The sequence below is a fragment of the Mustelus asterias genome, chromosome 7 (genome assembly GCF_964213995.1).
Source record: "Mustelus asterias chromosome 7, sMusAst1.hap1.1, whole genome shotgun sequence".
Classification (NCBI taxonomy): Eukaryota; Metazoa; Chordata; class Chondrichthyes; order Carcharhiniformes; family Triakidae; genus Mustelus; species Mustelus asterias.
The window spans coordinates 3,395,596-3,408,588 of record NC_135807.1 but is presented as its reverse complement, the minus strand read 5'-3'; the positions used below and the strand labels follow the sequence as shown (position 1 = coordinate 3,408,588).

General features: G+C 41.3%; 1 protein-coding gene across 1 annotated transcript in view; it reads right to left on the bottom strand.

Annotated features, from left to right (window-relative positions):
* The window catches only part of lama3 (laminin, alpha 3), a 458,111-nt gene that overhangs the window by 85,860 nt on the left and 359,258 nt on the right, over positions 1 to 12,993 (bottom strand). Inside the window, exons 41-44 of the mRNA XM_078215598.1 lie at positions 8,314 to 8,424; positions 2,339 to 2,457; positions 2,144 to 2,224; positions 444 to 565 (exon numbers count right to left, since the gene is read on the bottom strand). Coding sequence (XP_078071724.1) covers positions 444 to 565; positions 2,144 to 2,224; positions 2,339 to 2,457; positions 8,314 to 8,424 — 433 coding nt within the window. The remainder of the gene's footprint in view (positions 1 to 443; positions 566 to 2,143; positions 2,225 to 2,338; positions 2,458 to 8,313; positions 8,425 to 12,993) is intronic.

The following is a 12,993-nucleotide window of genomic DNA, read 5'->3' as shown; positions in this document are numbered from 1 at the left end:
AGTTGCTATACAAATACATGTTGTTTTTGTACACTGATGAATTCTTTGTACTGAGAAAGAAACATAGTTCTCAGGATACAAGTGGCGTGGTTTGTCAGTGAAAATATCTTTGTGGAGCATTCTGCTGAATATACAACACATCTAATGAGTAAAAAAGCAAAATACTGCGGATGCTGGAATCTGAAACAAAAACAGAAAATGCTAAAAAATCTCATCTCTTATGAAGGGTCATCCAGGCTCGAAACGTTGGCTCTATTCTCTCTCCACAGATGTTGTTGGATCTGCTGAGACTTTCCAGCATTTTCCGTTTTTGTGTTTTTACATCTAATGAGTACTTGTTTATCAGGATTGAGTTTTGTTTTTAAAATATTCTGTTCAGCGATTGCAACATCACAGAATAATGGGATTGAGATTTTCGCTGCCACGTGGTCTGACACTGTTACCTTGGCAGTTGTTGCATCGACCAGTCAGTGGGTCACAACTTGTAGAATCTGAATGACCACACTGACAAGGCCGACATTCGCTTCCTATCTTCAGAGGGTTTCCGAAATAACCTGGCGCACACCTGCAGAATTAATTAATAAAAACTTTAATAATAACTCCCGTAATCAGAAGAAGCCAAAAAGAAAACCACTCAGCAGATCAGGCAGCATCTGTGGAGGAAGATGCTCCACATTCCCTCCACAACGGCTGGAATTTCAGGCCCCTGACATGATGGGGGCGAGGCTGGAAAATGCCTGACTGTTCTTGGCTTTTCCAAAGCCCGTTAACTTTGGTGGGACTGCCAGCAGGAGAGATTGTAAAATTCTGCCTAGCATTTTAATTTGATAACTTTGATGAATGCTTATTAATCTGAGACATTGCAGTTAATTTAATCAAATTCACCTTGCAGGAGACCTTGGGATTGGGTGGTGTATTGATTTTACTCTCTACCCAATACTGATTTCCGTTTGGAGTGACATTGAACTGGATGTAAAACCAGTGTTGTACCAGAATGCATCAATCTCCAGTGGGTAAGTTATGTTAAATTTGCCTCACTCTGAGAGGGTGGCCTTACCTTCCCATACTTGGGAGTCCTAGTCCAGGATTCTCTAAAGGTAAACTTGCAGGTTGAGTCCGTAATTAAGAAAGCAAATGTAATGTTGTCATTTATCTCAAGAGGCTTGGAATACAAAAGCAGGGATGTACTTCTGAGGCTTTATAAAGCACTGGTTAGGCCCCATTTGGAGTACTGTGAGCAATTTTGGGCCCCACACCTCAGGAAGGACATACTGGCACTGGAGCGGGTCCAGCGGAGATTCACACGGATGATCCCAGGAATGGTAGGCCTGACATACGATGAACGTCTGAGGATCGTGGGATTATATTCATTGGAGTTTAGGAGGTTGAGGGGAGATCTGATAGAAACTTACAAGATAATGAACGGCTTAGATAGGATGGACGTAGGGAAGTTGTTTCCATTAACAGGGGAGACTAGGACGCGGGGGCACAGCCTTAGAATAAAAGGGAGTCACTTTAGAACAGAGATGAGGAGAAATTTCTTCAGCCAGAGAGTGGTGGGTCTGTGGAATTCATTGCCACAGAGGGCTGTGGAGGCCGAGACGTTGAGCGTCTTCAAGACAGAAATTGATAAATTCTTGATTTCTCGAGGAATTAAGGGCTATGGGGAGAGAGCGGGTAAATGGAGTTGAAATCAACCATGATTGAATGGTGGAGTGGACTCGATGGGCCGAATGGCCTTACTTCCGCTCCTATGTCTTATGGTCTTATACCACCGGTCGATGGGCAGGGCGAGCTGGTAAGATAGCGAGAGAGACGCAAAATTGGGCTTGTGCCTGGTTTACCGGCCCCGGGTATCCGGTGAGATCAGCCTTGCAGTCGGGAAAGGTGCAAGGCTGATTATAACATTCAAATCCATTTAAATGTGGATTTAAATACTACAAGTGAGTGCAGGATGCAATCGCCCGGGCTCACTTGCCTCAGCAGCCGTGCCTGTGAAAGTCCTCACTGGTGAGGATCACGTATGATCCCCATCAATGGAGACCTGTCGTGATGCCCTTTCCGGTAGGACCAGAGGCCCACCCAGGAGGTCAATTCCATCACTAACATAACTTGTCATTGTGTTCAAAATATAAACACTAACCTCTCACATCTTGATCCAGTATAGCCCTGTTTACACAAACACTGAAAAGCACCATTAATCTCACCACATCGCGTGGCAAAGCTGTAAAGAAAAACAACTACAGGTTATCAATAAATCAAGCTTGGGTAGGCAAAATTGAACTGATCAGTTAATGACATCTGTTCTATTTCAATGTTTTAATCATGTGAATCTTACTTGTTGGAGGGTTGTGAATATGGACAAGGACAGGGGCTGCAGGTACCTCGGGCAGCATTTCCAAAGAAACCTGACTTGCATCGTTCACAGTGATCCCCTTCTGTGTTATGTTTACAATCCTTTTGGAGGAAAGAGCAGCAGATTATTTAAAATAGTATCCATTCACTCACTTAAAAAAAGCTATGTAATTTTGAGACTAAAAACTTGGAAGTGAGGAGGAAAGTGAGGAGATATTAAGAAGCCTTAGACATATTGGTGAAATGGACATACACATGATAGATGCATCTTAATGTAGAGAAGGGTGAAGTGACACATTTTAGGAGGAAAAATGAGGAGAGGCAAAATAAACGAAATGATACAATTTGAACGGGAGTGCAGGGACCAAGAGACCCGGAGATTTGTGTCCACAAACCTTTGAATATAACTGGACAAATCAAAGAGGCATTTAAAAGCATATGGATCCTTGGATTTATAAGTAGAATTACAGAATGATTGCAGCACAGAAGGAGGCCATTTAACTCGCCATATCCTTGCTTGCAGTCTGTAAGAGCCACTCAGCTGGTCCCATGCTCCTGCCTTCTCCCCCTAGTCCTACAATTTATTTGTCTTCAGACAACTATCCAATTCTCTTTTCAAAGCCACGAGTGAATCTGCCTCCACTATACCCTTAGGTAGTACATTCCAATTGCTGAGTAAAATTGTTTTTCTTCATGTCCCACCTGGTTCTATTACCAATCATCTCAAATCGATGTCTGCTGTTTCTCAACTCTTTCACCAACAGGAAGTTACTCTCTCTTTGCTCTGTTTAGACTTCTCATGATTTTGAAACAGAGGCACAGATTCAAAAGCAATGAAATTATACCAAACCTTTATAAATTACAGGCCAGGAATCAGTTGACAGGGGAAATGGGACTAATTAGGTAACTCTTTGAAAGAGCCAGGATTGGCACATTGGGCTGAATGGCCATCTCTGTGCTGTAAGATTCTATGGAATTACAATTTGTCAAATAAAATAACATATAAAAACAAACAGAAAAAGTGTGTTTCTTTAATTGCATTTCTATGAACATACTGCCAAAAAAAACCACATAATTGGAACAAAATCTCAGTACTCCAGCTACAACACAAAGACTCCACCTTGTACGATTACAGTTGCTACACGTTCCCACCCATCTCTGACCTGGTTGCTATCCTCGGGCAGAACAGACATGCTTCAGTTGACGGGTAGAAGTGTGGCAGTGACAGCAGGATTAAAAATTCAAATAAATTTTTATGATTGCGCCTTATGAAAACACTAGTTATTTTTACTTAAAGTCTTGACTTCGTTGGAGTTGAGAAGAATGAGAGGTGATCTTATTCGAACAGACAGGATCTTGGGGGACTTGATAGGGTGGATACCTAGGGGATGTTTTCTCTTGTGGAGGTGACTAAAACTAGGGAACATGGTTTAAGAATGAGGTCTTCCTTTTAGATAGCAATGAGAAGTTTTTTTCTCTCTCACAGTTTCTTCCCCAGAAAGTATTGGAGGCTGAATCTTTAAATTTATTCAAGGTTGAGTTAGATAAATTCATTCAAAGCTGAGTTAGATAGATATTTGATGGGTAAGTGAATCAAAGGATATGGGGGTGTGGGGGGGCGGGGGGGTGGGGGGGTGGGGAGGTGGAGGAGAAGACAGGAAAATAGAGTTAAAACTACATCCATGACTTTATTGAATGGCAGAGCAGGCTTGAAGGACCAAATGGCCTCCTGCTCCTAAGTCCTATGTTCCTATTTATTTTGTTCCGGAGTGTTGTCACTCTCAAGCGTGTGACTTTTAGACAAAACATCTCATCATATTCGCCATCTCTAATTATTTATAGCTCTTGTCTAAATTCACAGTTCAGTCAAAGAGCCTTGAGACATTACACTGCAAGGAGTTAAGACTGGAAATTCACAATAAAGTCTTCTTTAGTTTTCATTTTCTTCTCATTGAAATGCAACTTAATAGTGATCCTACACAAACTGAGCAATATTCTGAGGAAACCTCCGTCTAACATTTAGTTGAACGTGTTAAGTGCCACAGTCTCACTTAATAGCCTTCAGGGCATTGCAAGAGACTCTGGTGTTTGTTGTATTTTCTATGCATTTCTTGCTTTAACCTCAACCAGTCCTAACCCAACCTTGTATAATAAATCTTAATCCACCAGTGAATCATACTGTGAGTCACTGTTCCAGATGAGTTTACTCTCCTATTGCCACAAACCAGTTTAAACTGGTCTGCAAAAATCATAGAATGATACAGCACAAAAAGAATCCATTCAGCCCATCATGGCTCTTCCAGCTGGTTAGGCTGTCCAATTATTCTCAATCCTTCACCATAGAAGAGTTGTCAGGCTCTATAAACAGAGTTTGTTGTTTGTTCTTACTCTGTGTGTTAGGTGGTGCATTTAGTCATAATTCCTCTTCCTCCTGCTCTCCTATTTCTGAACTCCCAATTCTCACTTGCCTGAGGACACTACATTCATGAGCAGATGCCCAATCCTGGTTTATTCCAGCTGTCTGTTCATGGAAGGCAAGCTTCTTCAAAGTCTTTTTTTTCATTCTTTCATGGGATGTGGGTGTTCACTGGCAAGATCAGCATTCGTTGCCCATATCTAATGGAGTCAACCACATTGCTGTGGTACATGTAGGCCAGACCAGATAGTGATAGCCCTACTGTTGGGACTCATGCTGTCTCTGTGATTTCCTGTTGACAGTAAAAAGTCTCACAACACCCGGTTAAAGTCCAAAGGGTTTATTTGGTAGCACGAGCTTTCGGAGCACTGCCCCTTCATCAGGAGCAATGCTTTGAAAGCTCATGCTACCAAATAAACCCATTGGACTTTAACCTGGTGTTGTGAGACTTCTTACTGTGCCCACCCCAGTCCAATGCCGGCATCTCCACATCATGACTTCCTGTTGAGAGCGTGTGGTTGTGGAATTCTCCCAATAAAACTCAGTTTCCAGCCTAATGCTAGAGCTTAGTAGTTGGACTCGAGGGTCATAAATGATAAGGATAATTCACAACAATTTATCATTCAACAAGGGATCTCTATGGATAGGTTCAACCTATATTTTGGTTTGACTATTTCATGGTATCAATTAATTAAATTTGATTTGATTTATTATTGTCACATGTATTGGGATAGTGAAAAGTATTGCTGCAAATACAAATACAAATACAATAGGTATTTTTCTACGAAAAGTGTCAGTTTTAGATTGAATTTCTATTGCAAAAATCCTACAATTTCTAAGCAGAGTATTTTTTGCTATCTGTTATTGAAAGTGATTTATTAATCCGAGGTCTTTAAAATTATAAGAGTTTTAATCAGGTGAATGTATTTTCAAGTTGGCAAACTGTAACTAGTGGAACACCGTAGGTATCAGTACTGGGACCTCAACTACTTACAATGAAGGGACTGACTGCATTGTAATCAAATTTACTGATGATACAAAGGTAGTTAGAAAAGCAACTTGGGAAGAGAACACAGAGGCTGGAATTTTCCAGCCCCCAACCCCGTGGTGGGTTCTCCCACGGCGTGGCCGATGAGCCATTGAAATCACCACTCCTGCCGGCAGGACCAGAAGATGGAAAATTCCAGCCAAACAGCCTGCAAAAGGATATATTCACAAAATTGGCTGATGGGAGTATAATGTGGGAAAATGCACTTCATTGAAGAGAACAGAAAAACTGAATATTATGTGGTTGGAAACTGCAGAATGCTGCGGTACAGAATTGGGCCGCCTCATACATGAATCACAAAGGATAGCATGCAGGTAATTAGGAAGCAAATGGAATGTTAGCCTTTATTGTAAGGGAAATGGAGTATAAAAGTCGGGAAGTCTACAGCTGTAAACGGAAACTCACCTACAATTCTACAGTTTTGGTATCCTTATTTAAGGAGGAGAAGGTTGACAAGGTTGATATTTTTATTCATTCACGGGATGAGAGTTCGCTGGCTGGACCATTTATTGTCCTGAAGGCATTTAAGAGTCAACCACATTGCTGTGGATCTGGAATAGTCACATTGGCTAGACCCCTAGAGGACATCAGTGGGTTTTTCTGACAATTGACAATGGTTTCCTGATCATTATTAGACTTTCAAATTTCATCATTCGCCGTGGTGGGATTTGAACCTGGGTCCCCAGAGGATTACTCTGGGTCTCTAGATTACCAGTCCAGCAACAATACCATGATGCCACTGTCTCCCCCTCCTAGAATAAAGAGGTTGTCCAATGAAAAAGGTTGAGCAGGTTGGAATTATACTCTTTGACGTTTAAGACCATAAGACCATAAGACATAGGAGCGGAAGTAAGGCCATTCGGCCCATCGAGTCCACTCCACCATTCAATCATGGTTGATTTCAACTCCATTTACCCGCTCTCTCCCCATAGCCCTTAATTCCTCGAGAAATCAAGAATTTATCAATTTCTGTCTTGAAGACGCTCAACGTCTCGGCCTCCACAGCCCTCTGTGGCAATGAATTCCACAGACCCACCACTCTCTGGCTGAAGAAATTTCTCCTCATCTCTGTTCTAAAGTGACTCCCTTTTATTCTAAGGCTGTGCCCCCGCGTCCTAGTCTCCCCTGTTAATGGAAACAACTTCCCTACGTCCATCCTATCTAAGCCGTTCATTATCTTGTAAGTTTCTATCAGATCTCCCCTCAACCTCCTAAACTCCAATGAATATAATCCCACGATCCTCAGACGTTCATCGTATGTCAGGCCTACCATTCCTGGGATCATCCGTGTGAATCTCCGCTGGACCCGCTCCAGTGCCAGTATGTCCTTCCTGAGGTGTGGGGCCCAAAATTGCTCACAGTACTCCAAATGGGGCCTAACCAGTGCTTTATAAAGCCTCAGAAGTACATCCCTGCTTTTGTATTCCAAGCCTCTTGAGATAAATGACAACATTACATTTGCTTTCTTAATTACGGACTCAACCTGCAAGTTTACCTTTAGAGAATCCTGGACTAGGACTCCCAAGTCCCTTTGCACTTTAGCATTATGAATTTTGTCACCGTTTAGAAAATAGTCCATGCCTCTATTCTTTTTTCCAAAGTGTACGACCTCGCACTTGCCCACGTTGAATTTCATCAGCCACTTCTTGGACCACTCTCCTAAACTGTCTAAATCTTTCTGCAGCCTCCCCACCTCCTCAATACTACCTGCCCCTCCACCTATCTTTGTATCATTGTTTAGATGAACGAAAGGTGATCTGATTTAAATATAAGATTCTAAGGGGGATTAGCAGGGTATGTGGCAAGATGATGTTTTTTCTCATAGGGGATTTGACACTAGGGGGCACAGTTTCAAAATAAGTGGCCTCCTAATTAAGACAAAGATGAGAAGGAATATCTGCTCTCAAAAAGTTGTTAATCTCTGGAATTCACTTCCCAGTGAGAAGTGGAGCCTGGGCCATTGAATATATTCAGATATTCAGGGTTCAGTTAGACAGATTTTTGATGTTTGGGGGATCCCGGGTTATGGGGGGGGCGCAGGAGGTAAACGGAATTAAGGCCATAATCAGATCAACCATGATCTTACTGACTAGCAGAGCAGGCTTGAAGAGCCAAATGAACTCCTTGTGTTTCTACATCTTATGTTGTTTTGTTTCTATTTGTGAGTGAGGCCAGAATTAATGATCATCAATATAAGATAATCACTAATAACTTCAATAAGGAATTCAGGAGAAACCTCTTGACTCAGAGTAGAATTTGGAGCTGCCTACCACAAGGTGTTTGTGGTGAACAGCATAAATGTATTTCAGGGGAGGTGATGAACAGATGAGGAAGAAAAGAATAGAACAGTATGGTATTGTGTTGGATGGCAAAGGATGAGTGGAGGTTTATGTGGAACAAAAATGGTTTTGTTGGGTGAATATCCTGTTTATGGGCTGTGAATACTTGGTAATATTTTCTACAGTGCAATCAAAATCTATATCTGGATACTTACAATACATCTTCCAGATAGATCTTCACATTTGCTTGAGTGTCCATGGCAACGACAAGGAACACAGCGCCCCAGGGAGAAGTTCCGTTCTCTGTAGTATCCAATGCCACATTTCTAATAAAGATCAACATTGAAGAAAATGTAAGCTAACATTTACTCTGGGGTAGAGGGACTGAGGGATGTAGGGGCACAGATACCCAAATCACCAAAAGTAGTCCTGGTGGTTAATAAGGCAATAAAACAGAGCACAAGTTTCCATTTCCAGAGAGATAGAATTGAAATGCACAATCAATTATGTTTAACTTGTATAGAACTTTGGTTAAACCACACTTGGATTACTATGCACAGTTTTGGTCTCCATATTATAAAAAAGATATAGAGGCAGTGGAAAAGATTTACAAGTATTAAAGTAAAGTTTATTTATTAGTCACAAGTAGGCTTACATTAAAACTGCAATGAAGTTACTCTAAAAATCCCCTAGTCGCCACTCTCCGGCACCTGTTCGGGTACACGGAGGGAGAATTTAACATGGCCAATGCACCTAACCAGCACATCTTTTGGACTGTGGGAGGAAACTGAAGCACCCGGAGGAAACTCATGCACACACAGGATCTCATAGAAACCTATAAAATTCCAACAGGACTAGACAGGGTTATGCAAGAAGGATGCTCCCGATGGTGGGGGTGTCCAGAACCAGGGATCACAGTCTGAGGGTAAGCCATTTAGGACTGAGATTAGGAGAAACTTCTTCACCCAGAGAGTGGTGAGCCTGTGGAATTCTCTACTACAGAAAGATGTTGACGTCAAAACATTTCAAGTTTTCAAGAATTAAATATAGCTCTTGGGGCTAAAGGGATCAAAGGATATGGGAAGAAACAGGAACTGAGTTTGATGATCAGCCATGATCATAATGAATGGCAGAACTGACTGGAAGGGTCGAATGGCCTACCCTTGCTCCTATTTTCTATGTTTCTATGGAATGCAAGGCCACAGATGCCAGCTGTAGCTCATTGGGTAGCACTTTCACTTATAAGTCAGAAGGTGTGGGTTCAAACCCCACTTCTGAGACTCAACCATGTTATTTGGGTGTAATACTCCAGTGCATTACTGAGGGAGTGCTCCTCTGTCAGAGGTGCTATTTTTCAGCTGCAGTATTAAACTGAGGTCCCTCTCAGGTTGATGTAAAATATCCTACAATTTCAAAGAAGAGTAGGAGTGCTCTTCAGTGACCTGGTCAATATGTTTTCCTCATAAAGATAACTAAAACAGATAACGAGACCTTTCAACTCATTGCTGATTGTGGCATTTTGCTTATAGTGTCATAGAAGTCTAAGCATAGAAAAGGCCTTTTGGCCCATTGCACCTGCAATAGTCAAAAACAGACCACCCAATTTTTTTTGGGAATGTGTGAATTGCTGGCTGGGCCAACATTTATTGCCCTTGGAGGGCATTTACGAGTCAACCACATTGCTGTAGCCCTGTCACATGTAGGCCAGAGTGGGCAAGGGTGGCAGATATTCTTCCCTAAAGAACATTAATGAACCAGATGGGTTTTTACGACAATCAACAATGGTTTCATGATCATCATTAGACTTTAAAGTCGATATTTATATTGAATTCAAATTTCACCATCTGTTGTGGTGGGATTCATGCTGGGTCCCCAGAGCAAGACCCTGGATCTCTGGATGACTGGTCTAGTGACAATACCACTATGCCACAGCCTCCTCTCTGATACTCTAATCCTATTTTCCAACCCTTAGTCTATAGTCTTCCTTGTATGCCTTGGCATCACAAGTGGACATCTTAAATGCTGTGAGGGTCTCTGTCTCCACCACCCTTTCAGGCAGTGAGTTCCAGACTCGCACCACCCTATGTAAACCTCCTGCCCCTTACCTTAAATCTATGCCCCCTGGTTATTGATCCCTCCACCAAGGGGAAAAGTTTCTTTCTGTCTGCTCTATCTATGCCCCGTGTGCATATTGGCAGCCATCTTTCTCTATTTCGCAACTGTGACTACAATTCTTCAGCAATGGAAAGTTTTGGGACATTCTGAGGTTGTGAAAGGTCCTTCATAAGCAAATGTTCTTTTTTCACTGCTTCAAAATACAAGAGATTTATCAGAGAGACTGTTTTGTAGAGAATCATGAGGCTGTGGAATTCACCTTCAGGGTTATAGTGGTTGAGGCAGGAACTAAATCAACATTCAAGATTAGATTGTACAGAAAGATGAAGGAAAAGGGGATTAATGGATATGGGAACAGGGTGGGTAAACATAATTAAAAATATGTGCTCATATGGAGAAAAACATCACTGTGTGCTATTTTTGTGTTTATGTTTTAAATGTGAATCTAAATAATACAGGTTGTACAGCATTTCATGTGGTTATTTGATTCAACATGCCTGTCAAAGAATTATCCAATTAGTCCCTCTCCCCCTTTCTGTCCCTCTATAGCCCAGATTGTTTTCCCTTTAAGTATTTATGCAATTCCCTCTTGAAAGTTACTACTGAATCTGCTCCCAAGGCTTTTTCAGGTAGCACCTTCCACAACCCAACGATTTGCTGTGTAAATATAATTCTCCTCAGTTAAAATAGCGTTTTTATATTTTACTCCCATTTTATTCCTGACATTTATGGAGCCACAACACTATTTACAAAGTACCAGCATTTTTCACATTCACGGCTTTTAAAAAAATATATCAAACAACGATTAAAGGGAACATGTACCTATATCTGAGAAGACAACTATAAAAGTCCCATTATACTAAACAATCCTAGAGCACCTTTTCATATTGTAAACATATCTTATATAATTGGAAATAGAACGGAGCTCATGACAAAACTGAATGGTTCTTAAATCATAAAACTATCTTTCTTCACATTTGAGTTTAGTCACGTTGCTTCACAGTATCTCATCGCAGAATATTACCTGTCTGCAGTTGATTCTTTTACTGCTGCCATTCAAGGAAACACTTTGCGGAGTCTGTGGTATGTCCTTTGGTTTATCCAATGGTCTGAACCCTGCTAAACATGGTCCAATAATCGATAACAGGACAGCCAGGACATGGAGGCCCTTCATTCGTACCGTATACTTGTGCATCCTTTCGTCTCCAAGTCTCGCAGGGCAACACCTCAAGTTGTGAACTTTGCCACTGAATGCCTCTCTTATATCCACACTGCCTATACTTGGGTTGAATCAGAGCTGCATGGGTGTCTGATACTCCACCTTTAAACCCTGCCTCTCTCTGACTCAGGATTTATAACAGCTATAATCACTAATACAACACTGACAAATCAGACAACGCATTCACAGGTCTAGTTGGTACTAGTTGGAAGGTGTGGCAGCCACACACACCTTTTTTTACGTCTGGACTGAGACAGGTCTAGACAATCACTCAGTCATTTCATATTAATGCAATTTATTTGTAAAACTGAAATGATGATACATTGCTTTCCATTTGGAGCATTTATTTTCTGTACTAAGATCATTATCAGGGAGACACAAACAATGAAAGTATGTTTACCTCCCCGGTTTATATATTTATAAGAACTCAGGTAACTTCATTTGTGCTTTTGTTAAATACGTGGAAACAAATTAGAAAAATAATCAAAATTCTTCTTTTCGACCTCCTACTTTTAACTCGAGGCTTATTGTGCAAAAAATGTTTGTAATTTATCATTGATGTTTTTATTCTCCTGTCAATTCCTAGCTTGGCTTAGATAGGAACATCGGGACAGGAGGAGGATATTTAGTCCTTCAAGCCTGTCCCACTATTCTATTAGATTATGGCTGATCTGTACCTACGTCTTATGAGAGGCATAAACAGGGTAGATCATAAAAATCTTTTCCTCATGGCAGAGGTGTCTAAGGTCAGAGGGCATAGGTTTAAAGTGAGGAGGAAATGGTTTTGAGGGGATGTGAGGAAAAAAAACTTTTACCCAGAGGGTGGTGGAAATATGGAACATGCTGCCTGAGAGGGTGGTGGTTGTAAGTACTCTTACAACATTAAAGAAACATCTGAATAGGCATTTAAATCACCAAGGCAGAGAAGGCTATAGACCAAGTACTGGTAAATGGGAGTAATATAGATTGGTATTTGATGGTTGGCATAGACATGGTGGGCTGAAGGGTCTGTTTCTGTGCTGAATGACTCTATTAAGAAGGATTTCAATAAGGAATGAGATATAGCTCTTGGGGCTAAAGGGATCAAGGGATATGGGAGGGAAGGTGGGATCAGGATATTGAATTTAATGATCAGCCATGATCATAATGAATGGTGGAGCAGGCCCAAAGGGCTGAATGGCCAACTCTTGCTCCTATTTTCTATGTATGTTTCTATGTATGACTGTAGTAACTCCATTTACCTGCCCTTGCTTCATATCCCTTGACTCTTAACTATTAATTATATTGCTGAAAGATTGTAAAATCGGGCTCTTTTCTGTAGAATAAAGAATATTGAGGTGTTACCTGATAGAAGTCTTAAAAATTAGGATCTGATAGGGTAGACGAAGACAAGACATTTCTACTCAAGGAAAATCCACTTGGGAATTCAGCAGAAACTTCTTTACGCAGAGAGTGGTGAGAATGTGGAACTCTCCACCATAGGAGCGTTTGAGGTGACCAGCAGAGATGGATTTGAGAGGAAGCTGGATAAACACATTAGGGATATACTAATTGAGTGGGA